Consider the following 25866-nt stretch of genomic DNA (forward strand, 5'->3'; position numbering starts at 1 on the left):
TCAGCTACGCACAGCTCCAGCCTGAAGCTCTCAACAGATTGTTAGAGTGTCCCACGCCTGCAAGGGGTGAGAGTTCAACACTGAGACCGACAGAGCAGTGGGACACAACATGGCTTTGAACAATGTGCAATCCACAAGCAAAGAGAGCTCTTTATTTTTATGTCATTGTCGGATTAACATGTAAGTCAAATAAGAGCTAGTATGTATGGTGTAACAGTAGTGCTTCTTCAAAATAAGACCTCGTTTTCCATAAACCTTGATGCATTGTTGCAAAGTAAGGCTTAAAAAGGCTTCTATTGACATTTCACTCCTTTGTCACTGTCATTAAAAACTCTGAAAGCCTCAACTCAGTGTGCACCATTAGACCATCATGCTCTCGGATGCTCTTGATTTGTGCCGTAAAGCAGTGGTTCCCAATCCCAGGGTTGAAGACTGGTACTAATCCTTTACAATGTGATACACAAAGACCAGACTTACATGTGTCATTGCCAAACCTGTGTCCCCTTTTTCAGGGAAAGAAATGCGCTGTTACATATGCAGAGAAACAAGAAAATGCCAAAAAGCTGTTGTATAACCTGTTAATCAAGGCTTTCACACTGAGATTTAAGGCACAAAAGATACATGAATATTAACTCTCAGTGTGGTAAATCACTACATGATGGCAGTGACAGTTACTACTGATGGATGGCTAATGTTAGTTTGAGTGGGAGGCTGCTGCAGTACAGTCGTACAGTACAGCAGCATTAGACTGTCCAACTAAGTCTCAGCATCGATCAAACAGTTTGCTGTTAACAGGTTGGTTATGTATAGACACCACTTAGCTCATCGATACCTGGTTATTCAACCAAATATTTGACTGAATCATCAGGTATCATGATCCAGACATCTGTGTTTAAAATATCTGGCCTCTGTGTTAGGACACTGATCCATTTGCATGGGGAGAGACTGAAGGGACATGACGGTGGTCCACCTTAATTTATTAAGGTATTGCGTATGCACAGGTTCAGACAAGGTCTCAAAATAATCATTAGACACGTGTATGACACAAATATTCATGTAACAAGAAATACATGTATACAAACTTCTGACATCTACAGGATCTTTGGTTTTCTATCCATCAACAGAGGTCGCAGCCGTGACGTTTTGCAAAGAACCTGTATGTTCTGGTCTCGTCTATTGGCACGCTCGTCATGATCGTGGATTTGTTTTATATCCTGTTATCCTATGTTTTCTGTTTATGTTCCTCATGTTTTATCTGCTTCCTGTTTTATTTTGTAGATTCTCTCCTCATGTGTCATGTCTGGTTTTACTTCCTGTCTTTGTGTTTTCCCGCCTGTTTTCTGTCACACCTGTCTCGTTAGTTCTTCCCTGTTCCCACAGTCTTCCCTTCACACCTGTTCTGTATTAGTCTTGTTTGCTCCACCCTAAGGTTCCCCACCACACCCTTGTTGTTAGCCAATCCCGATTTCCCTCCTTTTGCCCGTGTCCTCCTACTCCAGCTGTGTCTTGTTCTTGTGATTAGTTTCCTGTGTATATATATACCTTTGTGTTTCCCTTTGGTTATTGTCAGTTCATCTGTGTTCCTCCTGTGTTCATCAGGCATTCATCCCTGTTCATCATGTTTGTCCCGGTTGGTTTTCTGTTTGTTTTTTTGTTCTGCTTGCCTCCCGGTTTTGGATGTTTTCCATCAGCTATATTAAAGCTTGTTTTTTTGTTAAAACCTCAGACTGTCTGTTGATCTGCATTAGGGTCCTTCTCTGAACTGAAATGTAACAGCGCCAGCAGTTGGCTGATCTGCAAATGCCTGGGGAGGGGGTGTTTAATCATGTATGGCTGTTTCACTACATAGGCCTACTCATTTTAGCTACACAAATAAAATCATGGAAATTGGGTAAAATAATATGGAAACGTTATGGAGAAGTGTTGAAATATCTTGATAAAAATGTGCGGGAACCCTGAACTAGGCCGTCCTGTCTCCTTGAAATTATTTGCATGTCACTAAGTTGCATTTATAATAATGTTGTGGTGACAATGTAATCATTACTTGAATTATGCTCAGAGACCAGACTTCTTTGAGTAAATGAAACACTATATTCATGGACTGCACTGGATTTGTAGGTAGATGGTGGATATAGGAAATGCAGGACTTTGACACCAGAATCCCAGGTTTGTGTCCAGACTCCTGTCTTGTGGTTAGGTTTAGGCAACAGAAGTATTTTGGTTAAGGTTAGGGAAAGATTGTGATTGTGGTTAAATGTTAATTAAAAGACTAATAATTACAGGGGAGGCTTTCAATTGCGCTCTGCTGGAAGAATGTGTGTTTCCCCTCTCTTGGCCGTTGGTTGAAGGATTTAACAGCGAGTTTGGCTCTTGGAAAAACTCACCTATATAGTAAGAAATAGGGCTTCTGGGTTTATTGATATTTGGGAAAAAAAGTGACATTGAGGATGCCCTGAACATGTAACGCTTATATTAAGGACGCAAACTAATTTGAGGATAGTGTGCCGTACCTAGTTCTAAATGTATGCTTAAACTATTTATCACATTTTTATTATTTATTTATTCATTTATTTTCATGTATGTAGTTTTTTTAATTATTTATTATGATTCTAATTGTAATAATTATTATTTATGTTTATATGTAATGCCATATGTTCCATCTTGGGGGCGTTCATTTGTGCAACTTCTTAAATGTTTAAAATCAAACACGTTTACAGAAGACTAATAAATAAAAATAATGCTGTAGTCAACACAAAAGGATAGTAAATTGCAAGATTTCCTATTTGGCAGAAAAAAATGAAATATCTTTTCAGTGAACATTTTACAGATACATATATCAACATTTTCGTGACTTACTGGGTATGTTAATTTGCAACATTTCGTCATTATGTTAATGGAAAACAAAATGTTTTCATTAAAAACCGTATTTGCTGTTTTCAGCGTAGTTGTATATAAACTAGAGGCTGACACTGAGCACGGTTACATGCGCACAATAATCAGATAACTGGGAATAATCAGGTAATGGTAATAATCTGATTTGACGCGTTTACGTGCACTTCAATAATCTGATAATCAGAAAAACCTGGGTTACATGATTCAGTCCTTCAGTTGGATTTCTCCTCAAGTACATGACATAAAACTCAAACTTCCTGTTACAGTAGGTACTCATATCCTTGAAAAACCTTGAAAAGTATACAAGTCATATATTTGCACTCATCGTGCTGACAGCTTATATTCTTACAGTACTGTTTGTTTTTATCATTAACAAATACATGTGAGAGCATTCTAATGTGTAGTTTATCAATGTGGAGCCAATTTTACATACTTTAGGTAGATTCAGAGTAAAAGTACTGCAAAGTGCAATATACAAGTGTATTGTATATAAACTTGTCACACAAAGTGCATAACATATAAGTAAGATAAAATAAAAGTGACAATTTAAACACAGAATATAAAAATATATTATGTAAAATCTTTATCTGAAAGGAAACAAAAGCTGTCAGATTAACGTAGTGGAGTAGAAAGTACAATATTTCCCTCTGAAATGTAGTGGAGTGGGAGTATAAAATAGCAAAACCCGAAAGAAACCAGATTAAAGGGTATACATGCACCGAATAATCTGACTATTGGGGAAAAAGCTAGATGTGTTTATCTGATTTCTCATAATCAGATAATGGCTTTTATCTGATCAAGCCTATTGGATTATGCTGTTTACATGACCACTTGAATAATCAGGTAACTCCAGAAATCAGATAATGATCGGTTTATTAGTGTGCATGTAAACGCGCTCATTTTTTCGGGAGTCCCACGGGTTGGGAATCACTTTCACTATTCGTGACGTGATTGGGACAGGTTGGTAAAAAAAGTCAACGGGAGCAGGCGGGACTAGGAATCATAATAACAATAGTCAAGTTTTTATATATATAAATATGCAGTTGCACAATGAATAAATGCTATTTCCTTGTTTTTAATACAAAGCTGGTCGATCTGTTGTCTTGTTTTATTCATTTTTATTCTCTCCTGTCAGGTGGCTGGCTGCAACCAACCAGCAACCAGCCACCTGACCAGCGCATGACGTATATGGATGTTGATGCACGGTGCAGCCAGCTGCCAAAATGGAGTCGGAGGAGTTAGGGAAGGCAGCGTTACAAGTGAAAGTGAAGGAAAATGATCTGTGCATCACCCTGACAGAGCTTTCGGGCAAGTCTTGAGTACTTAAGAATTTTTTAAGACTCGAGAGTGACAGTGTTAAATCTTCATACGCTGCTTGTAAGACGTGTTTTTTTTACTGTAATTGAAACATAACACGGGAGCGGGATGGGACAGGAGTCATTCTTGTGGGATTGGGACAGGACAGGATTTTTTTTGTTGGAGGAGGATGGGACAGGACTGAAAATCCACTCCCGTGTCACCCTCTTATATAAATGCAATTCCTACGAGAAAGAGCTAAACCAGGATGGCATGGTCTTTTGCACGGCATCTTTCCTCATCAATCCCAAAACACAACTGCAGAAAACAGATTTTTAACTCACTAAAGATGCAATGAAGTTGCATCCTGGTAAATTTAGGGTCCACTGTTTTTTGAGCTTGAATCATTGGTAATAAAAGTCTAGATATCCCAAAATTTGACCGTTCTTAGAGCAATGTCACTTCCAAGCCCCCCGACTCTATGGATGTGCTAATCTAAATTACAAGAGTATCTTTTTAAGTGTATAAATGTCAGCAAAAAAACCCCACACATTATCCCAACCCTGGTGGGATGACATGTCAGCAGAACTCCAATAAACCAATAAACAAGTTTAATTGTGCAACGTGTACTTGAATAAACCAAAAGTAAAAATGCAACAATGTCAACTTTCCAGTGTGGTTTTTCTGTATACAAACTCCAGCTTTGAATAGCACAGTGAATCCACATCTGTCTCCTGGTCAATCTAAATACTGCAGGTCTGACGGTCAGAGAGATAACTCATCCAGTAACTGGAAGTTCACAGCTTCAGACCACAAGAAAACAAGTGCATCAGTGCTTCTTTTTCCATGTGATCCTTGGATGGCCCTCAAACTTTCAAGCAGTTTGAGAGCTCAGTGTAACTACAAAAGATGCCGTGTTTCTTTTGTAACAGTCACAGAAATATCAATTATATGTCGCCACCAGAAACTGAAAATCAAACACAAAGGAACTGTCCTTGCATCAACGTTTTCTCTTTAATAAAGGCACTTTATTTCACTTGTTAGTCTTTGCCAAGAGATTCTGTTTACCCGGAGCCCTGCAAGGTCAGATTCTGTAATTATGGAAAATATGAGTCATTATTTTGCCCGCTCACAAGGTATTTTTGAAGGTCTGTTGAAATTTCAGCTCTCCTTCGATCAAATAAACAAAGGATATTTTAAGGTTGTTTTGACTTTAAGGAGTGTTTGGGGCACATACACTGTACTGTTGGTGCAGGAGAATAATTCACGTGACCTAAAGATGGGCAAAACAATGCTTGCAATATAATCATTTGTACAATTTGATTGGACTCCGCTGTAGAATCGTCAAATCTGCAGATTATTACTGAAGTGAAAGGCTTACATTGTGTAAAAAAGTATAGACTTTTTTTTCAGTTCCTTGATGTTTTGTCTCCTGTTTCTTTGCAGGGCAAAGTATTTTCGAGGGAAGAAGCTGAACGGAGAATATGAGATCCGAGTGGAGCAGGTATGGTGGATTTAACATAAATTTGTCCTACTTAAATATGTTAAATAATCATTTCAAAGCTGTGACATTTAAACATTATGTATGCAACAGTCTGAGCAGTAATATAGCTGCAAACTGCTATTTTCCATACAAAGATATAGTTGAGTAATGGCGTCCTGAGCAATAAATGAAGTCACACTACCTCTGTGTGTTATAATCTGAGCTTCTCTGTGGTTTGGTGGTGTAAGCTGGTCCAGCCAAGTGTGTATGTTAGTGCATGTGTTTATCCCACTGGCTAGTTAATACCCTCCGCTTTGCACTGCCCTCATACAGCGGTTACTGCTGATATCTGGACGGCATTGTCACTGAAGCATTGTGCCCACCCTCTGGTTCCAACCTGGTTAACACCAATACTGTCAGCACTGTTGCCGTTGTTTAGCACTGCTTATGGAGTTAGCACCGTTAGCTGCTGGCCACTGGCTCAGCCACCTCCATGTTGAGAATAGTATCCAGACAACTTTATACACTCTGAATTTTGCACACAGCCCCTTTAAAAGCTGTGATAATTATTCACTCAGCATTTAACTAACTAACATTTTGGGTGACCTTCTGTTTGTAGCCAATGCAGCTACCTGTCACTTAAGTTGACGGCTTATTTATGAGGTAGAAATGATTTAATTGACTGCAAGTTAGTTATCACACTAACGTGGAACTTGATAACACCAGCATATAAAGGAAAACAATGGCTGTTTCCTTTCACAAATGTTTTATTTTTTCTATAGAGGAACATCTCAGAGTGCTTCATCACTCTTACAACATTAATAACTGTCCGACTGGGATTACTCTCCTCATGAAATTTATCATACACACCCTGGAAATACAGTAGAGGACTGTTGGGAGTTGTAGTTATGGCCGCGCTGACCTTTCATATCCAACAAGCCACTGGAAATATTGTCATTCAGCCAAACTTATAGCTTGACCTTTAGAGAAACGTGCTTATTGACTTCCTTGCCGAGAGTAATGCCTAGTACACACTACACGAGAATCAAGGCGATTTCGGGACTGATTCCCCCTCCTGACAATTGTCAGCAAAGCTCAGATTTTTGTGATGGTTCTAAAGATCATCTTACCAGATTTTCCTGTGGTGTGAGATATGTAAAAATATTTTTTACATCCCCTTATTTGTTTGGAAGTCAATTCTGGCTGCACTGATTTTAGATCATAAATATTTAACATGTTCATTATTTCATGATGACAATTACATGTTGTGTGGGGGAACGCCGAGGATCATCTGTGGTCATGTTGGTCTCTGAGCGTTTTAATGGAGTACCACCTCCAGCTTGTGCTGTAACATGTACAGTCCATGTTCAGTTTGGGCCAGCCTTGAGATGAGACCACTTGCAGGAGGTGATTAGCTTAGCTTAGCTTAGCGTAAAGACTGGAAGCTAAACCCAAAGTATTAAAATTAGGGATGCACAATATTGGATTTTTGCCGATATCCAATATGCCGAAGAACAACTTGTGTGGCCGATACCAGTATTGATATATCAGCTTTCTTCCCCAATCCTAATTGTAGTGATCATCAAGTCTCTTCTGTTGTGGAATTAACATCACAGTATGCATGCCTACTCTTATCGTGAAGATCCAGCAGATGGAGACATGATATAGAATGATTTTTAATGAATGTAATATTCATTAATTGTGCAAAATAAGAAAAAGCATGTTGGATGATTGTAATAGTTCATTTTAAAGCTAATATCGACCGATACAGATGATGTGCCAATATTATTGTGCATCCCTAATTAAAATCTGCCTACTTGTTATAACTTGAACTAAAGTAGTCTGGCTAGCTGTTTCTCCCTGCTTCACATCATTATGCCAAGCTAGGCATGGCCAATCACTTCAAAGCTCAGTACTCACCATACAGCAGACATATCTTAAGAAAGCAAAGAAGCATTATTCTCCAAATGTTGGACCATTCCTTTAAAGTAGCCTGATTTTAATTCAACACGATTGTGCCAATATTCTATACAGTGTGCACAGAAATACAGTACAGGCCAAAAGTTTGGACACACCTTCTCATTCAATGCGTTTTCTTTATTTTCATGACTATTTACATTGTAGATTCTCACTGAAGGCATCAAAACTATGAATGAACACATGTGGAGTTATGTACTTCACAAAAAAAGGTGAAATAACTGAAAACATGTTTTATATTCTAGTTTCTTCAAAATAGCCACCCTTTGCTCTGATTACTGCTTTGCACACTCTTGGCATTCTCTCCATGAGCTTCAAGAGGTAGTCACCTGAAATGGTTTCCACTTCACAGGTGTGCCTTATCAGGGTTAATTAGTGGAATTTCTTGCTTTATCAATGGGGTTGGGACCATCAGTTGTGTTGTGCAGAAGTCAGGTTAATACACAGCCGACAGCCCTATTGGACAACTGTTAAAATTCATATTATGGCAAGAACCAATCAGCTAACTAAAGAAAAACGAGTGGCCATCATTACTTTAAGAAATGAAGGTCAGTCAGTCCGGAAAATTGCAAAAACTTTAAATGTGTCCCCAAGTGGAGTCGCAAAAACCATCAAGCACTACAACGAAACTGGCACACATGAGGACCGACCCAGGAAAGGAAGACCAAGAGTCACCTCTGCTTCTGAGGATAAGTTCATCCGAGTCACCAGCCTCAGAAATCGCAAGTTAACAGCAGCTCAGATCAGAGACCAGATGAATGCCACACAGAGTTCTAGCAGCAGACCCATCTCTAGAACAACTGTTAAGAGGAGACTGCGCCAATCAGGCCTTCATGGTCAAATAGCTGCTAGGAAACCACTGCTAAGGAGAGGCAACAAGCAGAAGAGATTTGTTTGGGCCAAGAAACACAAGGAATGGACATTAGACCAGTGGAAATCTGTGCTTTGGTCTGATGAGTCCAAATTTGAGATCTTTGGTTCCAACCGCCGTGTCTTTGTGAGACGCAGAAAAGGTGAACGGATGGATTCCACATGCCTGGTTCCCACTGTGAAGCATGGAGGAGGAGGTGTGATGGTGTGGGGGTGTTTTGCTGGTGACACTGTTGGGGATTTATTCAAAATTGAAGGCACACTGAACCAGCATGGCTACCACAGCATCCTGCAGCAACATGCCATCCCATCCGGTTTGCGTTTAGTTGGACGATCATTTATTTTTCAACAGGACAATGACCCCAAACACACCTCCAGGCTGTGTAAGGGCTATTTGACCAAGAAGGAGAGTGATGGAGTGCTGCGGCAGATGACCTGGCCTCCACAGTCACCGGACCTGAACCCAATCGAGATGGTTTGGGGTGAGCTGGACCGCAGAGTGAAGGCAAAGGGGCCAACAAGTGCTAAACACCTCTGGGAACTCCTTCAAGACTGTTGGAAAACCATTTCAGGTGACTACCTCTTGAAGCTCATGGAGAGAATGCCAAGAGTGTGCAAAGCAGTAATCAGAGCAAAGGGTGGCTATTTTGAAGAAACTAGAATATAAAACATGTTTTCAGTTATTTCACCTTTTTTTGTGAAGTACATAACTCCACATGTGTTCATTCATAGTTTTGATGCCTTCAGTGAGAATCTACAATGTAAATAGTCATGAAAATAAAGAAAACGCATTGAATGAGAAGGTGTGTCCAAACTTTTGGCCTGTACTGTATGTGTCTAGACACGCAGTATTTACAGTGTGCAGATAACATCTAATTTACCTCAAATAACATCAGTTTTACATCTGCAAACCATTGTTGAGCCTGCAGCCGTCTTTGAAATGGAGTGGTGGGTTTTTATGAAGGAAAAAGGGGACCACATAAAGCTGGACCGGTGATTTTATAGCCTGTTTGCTCAATTCTCTACTGTTGTGGTCACGTCTTCTTTCTGGGGTGGAGTGGGGCTGTAGTGTGGAGTATGAGTCAATGTAAACTTGCATGGATTTAAAAAAAAAATCTTGTGGTGTGACAGATATTGAACCCCAATAAAAATATGCTGAAGTTAATTAGGCCCCTACAGTTGATAGTGAGGGGGACCATACGAGCCTCAGCTATAGCTCCAAGTGTGACCTACTTTAATGTTGTTGGACCCTCCACTCTTTCCCAGAAGCCCCCCTCTGCATTGACTATAACAAGTCAGTCGCTAATTGCCTTCAGCAGCCAGACTCTTCATAGGCTCTTGCTGAGAGCCTCGGGACGATGAAAACCCAGTCTCTGTGTGAAAAGTTAGTGACATGCTGAGATGAACCCTTTCAGGAGATGACAATAAAAGCAGAGAGACCCACTGAACTTTATCCCATTTGCTTTAATCCCACATTTTTGTTGGCTTTTAACATCTCTTCCCAGCAAACGTTTTAAAATGAATAGACTTTTTTAATGGCCTGCACCAACAGTGACACATCAATCACACCAAGCAATCTTAGAATTTAAAATTGATGCATTTCAGATGTACCCACTTTTGCAAATAATAGGGCTGCATGATGTTGGCAGAAACTGACATGGCAATATTTTCTTCTGCTGACCAAATCACAATGTTCATTTACAGTATCTTGTTGGTAGAAAACCCTCAGGTCACACACATAAAATCAATTGGTGCTGAGCAGCCTTAAGTGATTAGTTTTTAGGCTCCTAAAAACACAGCTTAACCTCACCATCAGACAGACTTTTCCAATGGGGAATTGAAGTCGTTACATCAAACTCACTGGGCTCCACTGACAAAAACATTAATTTTACTTAGCAGAACACTGGAGTTACTGATCTACCATGGCTCTGATAGTTAGAGTGTATGGAAAAGTGGAGCAAATACTCAAATGTAGCCAGTGGTGTAGTGGTAGTAGATGACGTTGGTGTACTACAGGGTAGATGGGTAGGTTACCTCGGAGAAAGTGGGTATTCTCTCATATATTCTGCAACAGCCTTTAGGCTGATGGGAAGGTATACTGTAAATGGCCAGAAAAAGAGGTAGATATACCCTGTATACCTGCGTATACCTTCTACTACACCACTGAATATAGTGTACACTCTTATATATTTTTTTGTTAGGTGACTTAAATGTGTCTTGCTCTGGCCTCCATCCATAGCAGTTACCATGCCAGTAGGTTTGGTTTATCAGAGACGCGAGCAAAGCAACAAAATACATTAAAAAAAGTACAGCATAAAAGTCAGGTAGGACAGACAACCATGTTTAACTATATATCTTTGAACGTTATGGTTACAGCTGAAAATGACAACAGAAATCAACAAGTTTGGCACTTCTACTTATCACCACAGTTGTTTACCATTTTCTTGTTGTCTACCTAGAAGTCAATGTGGCTGTCACAGTGATTCGGTCTATTGTGAAACAAAAAAAATACAGGAATTTTCATGTGATGACTTGAATTGGTCCCTTTAGACATGATTAATCATTCCAGGATTATTGGTAATAATAATAATACTACATCACACTTATATAGCGCTTTTCTGAGTCCTCAAAGAAGCTTTACATGGGTAGTATTGGTGTGAATTTGTAGGGGAGTGCATCTGCATTGAAAATAATAAATGATGATGAAAAATCACTGTTTACTCTGAAGACTTTTCTGAGGGCGAAATTATGTAGTTTAATACACTGGTTACTGCCCCATGACACCATTGTATCCATATTGGACTCTTCTATCCGTCCAGGCTGAAGCAACATGTCACATTAATGATGTATGTTAGTAACCTTAAAATAAGGGGTCTCCCTTGTGTTGCTCCCCTCCTGTTCCTCTCTCATCTTCAGGTTGTGGTCGACTACTAGCGTGCTGTGCTTTGGTTGTGCATCAGACAGGCTTCTCCTGTAGATCCCTTGCCTCATGGCTTTGAACCACAGTTGGGTGACCTCTGGTTTATTTAAGCATACACTGCAGTATTTGAGCCTGTTTTAGAAATTATGTTTAATTCCAATGCCCACTGTACAAGTGGGTTAAGAGCTAACCTGACGGAGAATTGGGACACCACTTCCCCTCACGTGAATGCGCAAAACCAATGGGAAGGGCCACGACAAGGGCTAAGGGGAAGAAATGGAATTGGTCCTTGGTCTGTAAGAGCTTAGGGCTTGAGTCAATGCGTCTGTAAGGGATCCATTTGGGATTGGGGGACTGTGTGGTCAGATTGTCAAGCTACGACCTGAGTGCTCTCACAGAACATTAAAAAAAGACAATGAAACAGTCCTTTGTGTGCTGCGGGCTGTTTTAGCTACTGACAGTTGTTAATAAAGATTCATTTGTAAGCTTCGGTCCTGCACGCAGATTGAAGTTTTTTTGCTAGCTGAGTTACGGTTCATGATAAAGGAGAGACATACGTCACAATATGAGCTTAAAAATCTCTTACTATGACCTTTATTGTGGCCAAAAGTATAAAATAAGAGGCGGCAGCTTCTTCTGTAACAGATTGTGTCATATATGCATGTAATATCGTCTCATATCGTTCGCAGGCCTTTAAATTGCATCAAATCGTAATCGTATCTTGGCAGACTTTGTAACATTGGCAAATATCGGATTGTTGTCCAAATAATCGATATTATATTGTATCGTGATGAAACTGGTGATTTACACTCCTACTGGTAACTGGCTTTTATGATCTGGCAGCAGCCCTATGGTAAAGAAGGGTCACGGGACGTCATGGTAACATTGCATTAAACAGATGCTTTATTTCGTCTGGGCGTCAACCTGAAAACATGGCCCTTTTTGCACTCGTTATACTGGAACCTGAGCTTATCTAGAAACTTTCTGTTCACTACTGTAGCTGCAGAAAAGCACACGCTTCACTGTGTTTGTGGCAATTGCTGGCCTGGTTATGGTACTTTTCTATACGTGCACAGGAGAGTCTGTTTTCCCATAAGAAATGCCATCAGACTACATCACATACACACCTAACCTGTCTCAATGGGGAAGGTTTAGCTGGTAGTGTTAGTCATGGAAAATGAGAACCGTTTCTTTTGAATCAAGCAGCTGAACAGTTGTAGCATGACATGTTTGAATTAATGTGTCAAACTACTGTGCATTTGCACATTGCAATGTCAATGCTGAAATGATATGTTGTGCAGCCCTAGTAAATGTTTTTCTTATTTGAATATTATATAACTATCATAAAGTTATATCATATTGAGATCATTTCCATCTCAGCTGGATGGACTGTGACCTTGTCCAACTTATGCTCTCCGTCTCCTCTCATATTCAGGCTGTTAAAGCTCTCTGAACCACTGCTCACAAGCTCCAAACCAACATAACTCTTCCCTGGCTTACTTGCTGCCATATAAGGTACCATCTTTAGACTCCAGCACAGACTCACAGTGCAGCATGTGATGCTGCAGTGGGGAGGCCTGATGCCAATCTGTGTGAAAGAGAAAAAGAGAGCGGCTTTGATTCTTCCATGTACCATCTCTCATTAAGGCTGCCCTGCCACCTGTATCTTCCCCAGCCACTGCCCCACAGCAGATTTGTGAGCCCATTGTTGTTGATCGTTCCCTCTCATTTACATGACCCACTTTGAAGTTACATTTGGCAGACGTCTGAGGTCTTGTGTCCACCGGGTTACTCTTTTTATCCACTGAGCAGATGCTCATGGGAGCGCCGGTGGGGGTGCTTTGTGCTCCTAAGTGACTAATAAAAACAGGCTTGAAGCCATCGCTTTTTTGCCAACTGATGAAATGTTTTCAGTAGTAGTTCTTAATGCCAAAAACATGCAGAGTGATCCTCACAGCCAGGTTAGGATAACAGCATACTTTCTTTTGATTCCAAATGAAAAACACAGCCAGCAATGTGGAGAGGTCCTCGCTGATTTGTAACTTCTGAGCCAGATACATAAATGTCTATGACTCTTCACATGAACAGAGCAGGGAGTTGTGCATTAACTTCTTTCACTCTGTCGGTTAATCCCTCGGGGTTTAACAGGAGAGTTATTGCGCAGTTACATCAGGTCAGTGCTCACATATCATGAGCCTGTGACTCACTTGAAACGTGATGTCCAGTAAAACGATAAAAATAAGTCAAAAAGAAAAAATATACTGTCAAAGAGTTTTTTCTTTCTGGTGTGTACCTGTTTTTTGACATGTTGTCATAATCCTAGTCTACAGCATAGATGTATAAAGAAAACTGAATAAGTATTGGAGGTGAAACCCTGCTTATTCCTTTGAAGGCTGCTTAGTGGTGGAGGTCAAAAAAGTTTCCCTGGAAATATAATTACCAGGATCTTTGGCATTATGGGACCCACTTTGTCAGCTGTCGGCTAACTTCTGGTTTAGCCCTCCGCTAACTTGTATGGGGATAAAACAATTCAATCATGCTGCCCTTCAAGACTTTTGAAGTCTTATCAGACCAAATGGATCAAATCCTGATAGTGAAACAGGTCATTTCTTGGCTCAGCCGATGTAAAGATGTCTCTCTCCCAGTGTAAGTCTTTGGGCCCAGTGGCATCATGTAACGGACCCAGAAGTTGACCAACCAATTTTTAACAAAAAATTAGGAAGAGCACATGGAATATTTCTAGCACCAGCGATATATAAACGTTGCTGTTACAGTCAGAACCGAAGCAGACAATGTTCCATGTGACAATGCTGCTTGTATGTTGGTGTGTTTATTTGTATGTACATGTGCATCTTTTTTTAAGAGACAATGGGGAAGCAAGTTGTTTGACTGTGGCATGATAAGTTAGACTAAGCCATTAACATTACTAACAAAAGTGCAAAAACTGATAAGGAACCAGATGAACCTTAAAGCCCAGCTTGCAGGTTGGAGACCATTGTGAATAAATGTGTAAGAAAATGATGTAGAAACTTATCATATGGTAATTTTCAGACAAGGTTATGTATATAGTTAAAAAAAATTTAACCTGCAAGTTGCACTTTAACGAAAACAAAAAGGAAAGTATCAATGTTCTGCCATTCAGGCATTTCCTTCTTTTTGGCACCCTCTTTGGCAGTTTATTGAATTGCGCAGACTTCCCAACAGGAAGTCCCATCGACAGGAAGTCCTACCCACAGAAAGTTGTCAAGGCTATTCAAGAGAAGGCTGAGACATGGGGTCAAACATGGGGGGATTGCACATGCGCAGTAAAATCTGGTCTGCACTTCCTCAAAGGCTCAGTAGATGGCGTGAGACCGCGGAATAAAGGGGATGTGCATGCATGTCATTTTCACAGCTTATTACTGAACTGTCACTGGTGGCCTGCGTTGTGGGTGAGAATGACAGAGATGCAATTCCGACAACTTCAGGCAGCTGCCGACCAAAAGTCCAAGCAGACCGCACCAAGCACACTCCTTGATCGCCTGAGTGGATCCTGCGCTTTTTATCCAGCGCCCCTGCTGTCACCCTCCAGCATCGCAGCTCAAGTTACACTGCGCATGTGCAGTCCCCCCATGTTTGACCCCGTGTCTCAGCCTTCTCTTGAATAGCCTTGGAAAGTTATAAAGCCTAGGTAGGCCTCAGGCCTCAGTATCATACCATTCTAGCCATCCGAGGGTTGTCTGCTGCGATCTTTTGTTTCGCCTCGGAAAGCACTGACTCTAAGCTCGAATCCCTTTGTTACCATCTCAGCAACCAGTATTTGTGACCTTTTTGAGTTCATTGTTGGAGGAAGTGTATTTTGAGTTTGTTTGTAACCATGTGTTTAATTCAGCCATGTTGATTTGTCACTGTTAAGCATTTAGCTCTCATGCTGTGAACCACTTAATATATACTGGGAAAATAATCCTCCTGTGGTATCTCTTGGTTTCCTTTTTGGTCTATTCTCTAAATTGTCTTAACTGTGATTTCACCATGCTAACAGCTAATAATACTAATTATGCTAAGCTAGCCATGCCTGTGCAGATGCCTTCCCTTTGTATAGACCTTTCAGTAATTACAATATATTTTATGTTATTTCTGTTTCACTCCGTGTTCACAAAGTTGAGTCGGCAATAATTAAAGGAGCTTGAATGCTACATCCTGACTCTGATGTGGGGAAAATGAAGCCGATTTATGCACTTGTGTATGAAATTGTGGCTACTAAGCCATGTTTAATGTGTGTTTTGGGTGTGTTTTGGCTCAACTAGACTTTACAGCATTTCATAGAAACCCCGTCGCCAACTGGTGTGTTGAAGGTGTAACTGCAGAGTGACAGACACCCCACCGCACAAGTGTAAATGCTCACCGTGTAGGCCGTGTGCGTAGGCTACAGCATAGGCTCTGCATAGAGCTGATGCACAAGTGTAAATCTGTCTCTATGAGTGCACTATCCTGGTACACATAGTACACTGCATTTTGCTGTACTTTTCAGTGTGAATGCTCTCAAAATAGTAAGTGTAAGTATAGAAATATCTGAATAAACCTATACAAAGTTTTTCAAAACCTTCTGTAACAGTAGCATGAGCTGAAAGAGTTATAAAGCCATTGACGTCAGGTCAGTAATGTCTGTCTGGTATACCATTATTGAACTCAAGATTGCTAACATTAGCTAACATTAGCCCCCACTGAGTTTCTTGAGGTAAGCTAATGTGCATTTTATTGTTTAAGCATTCAACCCTTAAGCGCAAGAGGAAAATTGTCCTGTTTTTCCTTTCAACAGTTTCAGTCTCACTTTAAAGGTTGACCCCTGCTTCTGACCCACTGGTGTTATTTCTTGTGTTATTTTCTTTATTTCCTAGGGGAGCTTTATCTCACAGTAGGTGGCTGAAGATAATTAGGTCCACTGACTCCACCGATTTGTTATCTGGACATGTATGCTTGCCACTTTACGCTTGGGTACAGAGATCTCAGGAATTGCACCACTATTCAATCAGAATACTGGTGTTTTCCAGAGATTTTTGGAGCTCAGGGGATTCGGTATCACCCACATTGCCTTTTGTATGCCTTTAAAGTATCATGTGTGTAACATGGTGGCAGCACCAAACTTGAGCCGAGATCTAGTGTTCTAAAAGTGCTCCTGCTGGTGATGTTTGGCACTTTAAAAATGATAGCAGTCCATCGTGAGTGAATGTTCCCCAGCTGCAGTCAAAATTGATCACAGACATGATGACACCCTGCAAAAAGCTGCCAAACAGGCTGCCTGTTTGCTACCCACAAATCCCTGCAAAGTCATAAACACTGCAATTTACACAATTGGACAAATTAGGCAGTTAAATTTGAAGGGCTCTGTTGTTTGTGGAGGAACAAGGGGCGGTTCTTCAGGGTTGCCGGACCATGTGTGGTTTGGGTCGGGCAGGGCAACATCTGCTCAGCAGGCATATGACCTCAGCGCTGTCCACGCTCCTTTCTGCTGCAGTCATGGCAGCTCACAGGCAGTTGGCTGTATATTATCTGTACCCTTTTTTGGCTGGTATTTGCACATGACATGGGGCATCTGGGTTGAACTTGCTCAATACGGATGATTTGGTTTTGTGCTGGCTAGCAGACATTTGACTGATCCAGCTGCCCTCATGCCTTCTGTTGCCCTGCTGCATTTAGCATCTGTCTTGAATTTCAACATTTAGTGCCTCAATGAATTATTTCACTGTTGTCCAAGGTGGTAGTGATTAGCAGCAAATACTTGCCCGGGGTGCACATGAATGGTCCACTGTACTTCAGGCCTCTCAATTGCACCAGTATGTGATTCAACTGAGCTTATCAAGAGTTACTCAAATTCAGAGGTAGTTAACAAAAAAAGTATCTGCCCTGCAGCCACAAATCAAATCACTACAGTCTGTTCTCTCTTATCATTTGTACACAGGACTGATTAGCTTTACCTCATATAACTTTGTGTCAGTTTATCACTTGCCAGACAATATTTTGCACTTTCTTATTCCCCAGTAAAGGCTTTTATAAACCTATAGGCTATATACATATTGCAAAACTCTGTAAAAGTACACCAAAGCATATTTTCGTTTCCAAATATTTATTTGAAAACGAAACCATTCATACAGTCAATAAAAAACATTTTGTAAAAAAAACAAATGTAATCTCAATGTGACCGCGCCAGCCGGCGGGACTGTGGCTGAACCACTTCCAATGTTCATTCATTCATTCATTCATTCATTCATTCAATCGCGTGTTCAATGTGTGTGTGTGTGTGTGTGTGTGTGTGTGTGTGTGTGTGTGTGTGTGTGTCAGTCAGAGAGGAGTATTAATTAAAAAAAAGTTTCCAGTAATTATTTCTGTGTTTATTTCTTTCATTCTTCTGTTTTTTTTTAATTAAAATGCGTAATATAGCCAACAATATTATAGACAAATGTTAATCTAATTATTATTGTAGAATGTATTTAGCAAATCACCACTCTCAACTGGAGACAGCAGCAAAAAACAAAACAAAAACAAAAACAAAAAAAAAAGGCATTATAAAAAGCCGACAAATAGTGTTAATTAATTGACATGAGACATTGGAGAGATTGTCTCCTATTCTATAGTCTGGAATATTTTTTTTTATTTTATCATAACTTCTCGGAAATTACTCAAAAGTAGAACATGCTAAAAGTAAATACAATAAGAGGCTAAATAGTATCTAAGCAATCATAAAGTGTCTAAACAATAATAAATAGTATCTAAGTTATCTATTAGGCTACCATTCCAAATAGATAGTAAATAGATTTTAAAATTTCAATATGATTTTAATATTATTTTTGCTTATTTCATTATTGTTATTATTGGTTTACTTTTTAGTAGTATTGTATTATCTGAGGATGACTCATTTTAGTAACTATCTACAGTAAAAAAGATAAAAAAAAAACAAGCAAAGAAACAAATAAAAATCATTTTATACACTGGGCCTTCAAAGTGCTCTCTGAAACTAGACCTGGCATGGCTTGTGTCCAAAAAAAAAAGAAAAAATCAAAACTTTGTCGTAGAGCTAAACCAAATACATCATTGGAAAGGTCTCAACCTGGAGAGTAACATATGTCTATGTATGATGATTCTACATGGCTCCTGCTTTCAGCCATTCACCTTTGAACCTTGACCTCAGTGCATGTTTGAGGGCTTATAACTCAGCAACAAAAGGGGGTACAGACATGGGACCAACTGTTATAGAGAGCTCTTGACCTCAGCTATCATGTGAGTGTAGTCAACAACTGAGGGTGCTGTCAGATATGGGTAAAATATGGACAAAATTAATTTCCACCCATTTAGAAATGAGATATTTAAAATCTAATTACACAAGTGTGTTTACCATCCCCTTAAAGTCCACAGTATAATCTCAATTCAGTGTTTACAACTTCCAAATCTAGGAAAAACACTTAGATTCTTTAAAAACTACAATTCCCTGGGACCGCACCATGCAGCTTGATACATATCCGTAACATAGTTGTAGTTCTTCTGATTTGCAAAGTAGGGCTCTAAATAGGGTCGTATCTATCTGAATATATCTAATATCTAGTAAAGCCGAACTAGTTATTACACTGCACCTAGATGAACTATGTTAAGAAAAAAGTAAAGATGTCGGCTAATTTTCGATATTTTAGCTAATACGCTAGAAACGGCGTTTTTGGGACGGTAGGTTTGTTTGCGGCTTGCTGTAAAATAGGGTCGTAAAAAGATAGATCTACTGAATAAATCTAATATCTCGTAAAGCCGAAGTAGTTATTACACTGCACCTAGATGAACTATGTTAAGAAAAAAAGCAAGGATGTTGGCTAATCGTAGTTATTTTAGATCGTACTCTAAAAACGGCGTTTTTGGGACGGTAGGTTTTTTGTGGCTTGTTGTAAAATAGTCGTAAAAAGATACATCTACTGAATATATCAAATGTCTAGTACAGCTGAACTAGTAATGACACTGCACCTAGATGAAAGAAAAAGTAGGCATGATGGTTAATTTCAGATATTTTAGCAAGTTCTCTAGAAACGGCGTTTTTGGGACTGAATATTTGAATAGGCTATAACAAATATCTAGTACAGCCAAACTATCACATTATTATCATTATTATTATTATTATTATTATTATTATTATTGGTGGGAAATCATAACAGAGGAATATATTTGCCGTTTTAATATCAAGAACACTTCCGCGTTTTGTGTGTATACAGGAATGTTAAAGATATCATTGAGGAAAACGAGGTTGACGTGACGTGATTGAATCAGGGAATCCGTGTGTCCACCATTGGCATTGTTTTCGTTACGTGCTGCCACCACGGAATGTGGTCTTAAGAGGTCATGGTCATTTCACGTATTTCTGTGAGATCAGGTTGGACTGACATTTTCTGTTTAGAGGAACATGAAGTTGTGAACTGCAGTTTAACAGGACAACACAAGTCTACAGTAAATAAACATTACTGAAGCACTTTAGCTGAATACAGTTTGGAGGTAAAGGTACTTTGAATTTGGAGTTACTTACATTTAAGATTAAAGTAACCATACACATTTACATCTGCTATACCTCAGCAGTTACACTGTTATAACAAACTGTAGCTATTGATTACAATGTACTTTAAATAAACTAAATATAAAACAATAAAGAACAGCAGTTAACTCAGATATAATCCTGAAACTTTAAGCTTGACTTTTTCTTACAGAGCTAGTAAAATAAATATAGTTATTTATTGCCTTAACACTTTAATGGTGTTTTTAATACGCCATTCACAACTAGAGATGGTAATAGAGTGTACCAGTAAACCCAGAACTCCATTAGCGCTTTTAGCACTTCCGGTTCTCTTGTCTAAAAGTCAATACGTTTTTTGAATGGGATTTTGGTAAAATGCCTCAAATAAGGTCTGTGGTTAACAAAAGCGTAAGTGAGTTTCAGGTTTTGTTCTATGACATAAAACACGTCAGTAAATACCCTACTTGTGAATTTTGAAGCTTTTACGTGTTGTAAAAAAGGCGGTTGCTAACAAGATGCTCAATACGACTACAAACCCTGTCAGGGACATTAAACGTAATCACCCCCGAACATGCGAGAGTTCTGGCAGTCCGCCTTTACAGCTTCTTATTTAGCTTAAACAGTCTGATTTCCCCATTATACAATGTTTTTAAAATAAAGCATCCAAAATCAGTTGAAAGCTTAGTGGCAGTGACGTCAAGAGTCATGCGAACGTCGAGTAGTCATGTAGTCCATTAAAGCCTAACGTTAGCTTCTTACTTCTGGTGATCGCATTTAAGCTTCAAAAGCGGTATGAAAGGTGTTCATATGTGAAGATTATCTCGCTGAACAAAACCTGTAAGTATCATAAACTTGTGTTAGCCACAGAGCTAATTTTCTGACATAATCCAAAACGCAATGCAAAAATCACATTCACTTTCTCTTCCAGGAACCAGCGCAATGCTAAACTTCCGGGTTTTGACGTCAGCCCTGGCACACTCTATAAAGTAAAGAAACGACTGAACTAAAAGACAGTGAGAACTATACAATGTTTACAAAGATATTTTCATTCTGGCAAACTCCCCATATTTCGCTAATTTTTTTAGGTCTATACTTTTGTTTTGGGTGTCTACTGGAACATGTTTACATCCTTAAATGTTCAATAAACACATCATTTTCCACATATCTGCCTGAACACACCGTTATTCAAGTGTTGCAACTGTTGCATATTTGCATCACTGACAATGCAAATAGTTTTGACACAGAGTATTTTCTGGCAAGTATTTTACATTTTTGTGCCGTTTATTTATAACATCCCTGGTGTGTAAAGACCCTAAGCACATAATACAAGACTAATGTAACAACTACTTCTTTGCAAGATTTTCTATTTAAAGTTGTAGTTCATCCAGGTCTGCCAGGTTGGTCAAGGTTTCCTCCATTGAAACTAAAGAGGTGAGGCAATAAAAGAAGCACTCTGAAAAACATCTATTTTCAGATGAGAGGAAACCACACAAAAAGAGGCTCCATCTGGGCTACAACGATTTTATCAACAGCTTTCCCACTTTGGTCTTCCACTTGGGACCAAAAATAAAAAAAGAACAAATATCAGTGGAACAAGGTCAGTGTTAAAAGGAATATAATAGGCATTTGTGGAGAGGAACAGTTAAAGCTCGTGAGGTTAATTATGGCTTTGATATGCATTTAAACAGTAATGTGAACATCTTTTTTCTTATTCTGCATTCATTGGCTCCTCATATTACCTGCTTCTATAATTAGAAGTCCTAATAATAACATAATACATTGTGTTCAAGTGCTCTTTTCCATACACACCATAAATCACAATGAAGTATGGATCATTTTCAATGTTTAATCTTTTTAGCGTTTTCTACAATTAATTTACAGTATATCTGCTCACAATGTCCATAGTATAACATTTGTTTTCTGTGCTACATTGCAGAGAAATACAAAACCGTACTAATTAACCTTCATTAATATAGGCCTATATTTTATCTACAAGTGCACGTCACACACTGAGCGAGCCGCCTGTTAATGACGCTGTGGGCTAATGGGCATGTAGTTACTTCCATGTTTCAGATGATACGTCATGTTTGTAGTCGACCAATGAAGATGAGTTTACATATCACCTTGGGTTCGTCCTTCACCTTCTCAAAATGATCCCACACTTTGGATTTCCTGCCCGACATGTTATTAACTAGCCTGTGGAATAACCACAGGTACCAGCCCTGGAAATTATCCTCACTCCTGTCTGACTGCTGAGCGTGGCCACTTCCTGTGTCTGTCCTTTCAAATTAAATTCCCACATAGTCCAGTCATATGTTTGTTTTGTTTTTCTGCGACTTAGCGACCACTGAAATCTTGCCAACTAATGACCTTTGTGGCTGACTAACATTTGGTCGACTATAAGGGGGCAGCCCTATAAACCCCCAATCCATTTTGAATCCATCTTACCAGCACCCAGGTCTCCATGCTTACCTCTCAGCTTCTGCTGGCTCCAGGGCTGTTACTTGGAGTACAGATTGTACTTCCACATTTTCGTATGCCTGCCACCACAGACACAATAATACGAGAATTTGTGAACAGGAAGCGTTCTGTTTTCCTGTACTATTAAAACAAAGGCTGAAAAAACGTAGGTCAAACGTTAAAACCAAGCAGTGCTGATCAAATATGGAAGAAGATACTGCGTTGCCGATTTCTCACCTCAGATGTTTTCAGAAACTTGTTTTAGCTCACTCTTTACTTGTTATTCAAGATTGTTTGTTACCAGCCGGCTGTCATTTTGTCGAACGGACTAATTCGCAATGTGTCACCCACTAGGGGAAGCATTTATTGGACCGTTGTAGTGCAGTGCAGTCTGGTTGTTGTAGGTTTTCTCGCTCTTGGGCAAAACTAAATGCCACAACCCTTTTTCTCTGTTTTCTCTGATCACGTAGCACCAATTTCACAGGCATTTGCATCTCTCTACTGCATAGACAGCCCAGGTTTATGAAAAGACCATCTTTCCAGGCAGCAGTGAAACATCTCTTTAAAAATAAAAGTGAAAAGTCTTTCAGTCAGTACACCACTAATTACAGCTACTTTGAGCTTTAAGACTTCATCTGAAACCTTAGCTCCTTTCAGTGCTTACACTTCAACTGACATCTTATCCTATTTAAGTGCTTCTACTTAAACTGACGCTTCAACTCTTTATATTTCACATTCAGTCAATTCATATGTTAAACCAGGCGTCTTTGAAGTACGGCGCAAGGTCCACAACCGGATAAATTATGAAGTGTAACGTTTTCTTTTTTGAAATAAACTTTCTGTTGATCAGTTAATTGGTAGTGACGTTGAACATACAGTGTAGCTCATTCACAATAATCCTGAATGAATGTGGTATTTAAGTGCCTTATTTTCCTATCACTGACATTGTTTTCATCGTGAATACCTGCTGCAGAATGTGTTGTGGCATGGCAGCAACAACACAGCAGTCAAACTTGAATTTATGTGGCTTAAAAGATATAAGTAAGTTGATTAAATGTTATTTCGTTATCACCAATTGTTCAGGACATCTGACCTTGAATGAAAATCAGATACGGACCTTTGAGTAGTAAGTATTTAAACCTCTGTTTTAACCTGTTGACAGTTTTTGCACCTGCAATTTTCAGCTTTCTTCAGAGCATTTTGTTTTTCTAGTTAAGCTTTCCAAAAGACGTTTCAGATTGTAGCTGACGTGCAGTTTGACCGGTCCATCCAAGTTGTTTTTCTGCCAAAGGACATGAGATCCTGTCTACAGTTTGACTTGTGGCCAAACAAAAGGCACCTTAACCACCTGAACCTCAGTGACACGGGTTAGTTCAAATCTAAAAATACTCACAAAGATTCCAGATGAGCTGCCGTCAAGTGGTGTTTACTGTACTGTCCGCAGGTTCACATGGCTTGGCAGTCAGGACAGAGTGCACATAGCACTGCAGGAACAAATGAGACTCGCTTGTAAATTGTTGCGGTGAAGCTAAACTGGTGCCTCACACTAGAGCACTTTTGTCAGGTATGAGATATTTTTAATTCAAGGAGAGCATTGTCTTGATTAAAGTTCCATTTTCATATGGATAAAATATAAAATAAAAACACAACAGTGATCCAGCCTAGAAGCTTTTCCATTAGCTGTCCTCCTGTGCCAGAGAGAAAGAAAGAAATGTGTTTTACATTTATAGTTTGCTTGGATTACTGTAAATAAACGAGTTAGCTATCAGTGAGCAGTGGGAGCGACTTTAGCTGGCAGAAACTCAAACAACAGAAAAAGAAGCCTGAGGAAAATTCAGCTTGAGACATAGTTGAACCTAATCGTAGCCATACTGTCCTCTGTAATTCTGTTCCTCCTAACAGATTAGCTGAACACTATTCTTAATTCAGCCTGAATGCAGGTCAACAGATGAGAAGAATCAGCTCTGGGGACAGTTGCCCCATGTATCACTTCCTGTTTTCCTTTCCCAGGGCAAGAGCTGCTCCAAGACAAGTGTCTGAATGTGTTACCGTGATGGTAACCATGGCGCTGTGAAAAGCCTCCTGTCCTGGCTTCTGGGCCTGTGCCCCGCACCAGCCACTTCATCCATTACTGCCCAATGACAGTGGTTGTTAACACTCCTCTTGCCCAGAACCAGCCAATCAGAGATGACGTGGAATGCACTGCCCTCGCCAGAATGTTGCCCACTCTCTGGCTTTATCAGGTTGCAGCAAAAGTCAAACGTAGGCCCCTGTGTTTGGGATGGGATTTGTTTAGGAGGTGTGCATGTGCATGTGAGCGTGCAGTCTTTTTTAGCAGCGGCATGTGCTGCTGAGCACACAGATGTTTCTTTCAGAGGCGGCTATCAGTAGAGAAGAGCCTAGAAAAGGAAGGGAGCCAAGTGCACGTCCTTGAGGCACATTGAGTGTGAGTGGCGCCTCGTTGTCCCCTAAATAAGATTACGGCATTTACTCACCCCCTGCTCCTCCTCTGAGAGTGCAACACAATAAATAAAAGAGGTGGGTGTTTTTTTCTCTCTCCCTCTCTCTTGGCAAAAAAAACCCCCATTTCGTTACGTTGGCACATTCTTTTCAAAAGCAACTCACTCCCCCATACAGAGTTTATACGGGCCACAGCGCTGGATGAAAGGAAAATTATCTCTGAGAGAATATTGCTGATAATATTTCCTTTTTATGTAGATGAAAGCCCATGTAAAGCAGGCTTAAAGTCTCAATGATGATCACAGTGTGAGAATGTGTAGATAACAATTGACTTAACTTGCTATGCAAATTAGCAGGAGCTGGGTTGAGTGGAAGGTCAGCTGGAGGATTTGCTTCCATCCCCGTTCATGTTGGCGTTGTTGAAGGCTGATCTAAATGAGACGTGTTATACTGCCTGTCTGGTGATGTTCTGCAAACCACTGATTTGTTACATTTGTACATTTCATGTGGCAAATGAACTGTATTTATGTTGTGCTTTTCTAGTCTCAGTAACCACTACGAGCACAATTCACCCATTCACACACATTGCATTACCAGGTGCCACCTGCTCGTCAGATGAACATTCACATGCACATTTGGGGTTCAGCATATTGCTCAAGTCAGTCCACTTCCTGTGGACTACAGGGTCCAGGGATCAAACCACCAACCTTCTGATTAGTATACGGCCGCTCTACCACAGCCACCCCGTTTCAAATGTAGCAGATATGTTGGATCTTTGTATTTCTTTACATTTTGACAATACCATGGTTCATTTGTGGTTATGTTTAGGCACTAAAAAACACTTGGTTAGAGGGTTAGAAAAACCCTCAGACTATCCCGTTTGATGGCAGTAAACACAGCTGGACATGTCCCGACCTCTTGTTTTAAAACACCTACTTTTGTTGGTCTCGAACAATGACCATTTATAAAGATGGACAAAGCATCTCCACT

General features: G+C 39.8%; 1 protein-coding gene across 1 annotated transcript in view; it reads left to right on the top strand.

The window, feature by feature from the left end:
* syn3 (synapsin III) overlaps window positions 1-25866 on the top strand; it is a 179021-nt gene that overhangs the window by 45719 nt on the left and 107436 nt on the right. Inside the window, exon 3 of the mRNA XM_033614580.2 lies at window positions 5635-5692. Coding sequence (XP_033470471.2) covers window positions 5635-5692 — 58 coding nt within the window. The remainder of the gene's footprint in view (window positions 1-5634; window positions 5693-25866) is intronic.

The sequence above is a fragment of the Epinephelus lanceolatus genome, chromosome 23 (assembly GCF_041903045.1).
Source record: "Epinephelus lanceolatus isolate andai-2023 chromosome 23, ASM4190304v1, whole genome shotgun sequence".
NCBI classification, from domain to species: Eukaryota; Metazoa; Chordata; class Actinopteri; order Perciformes; family Serranidae; genus Epinephelus; species Epinephelus lanceolatus.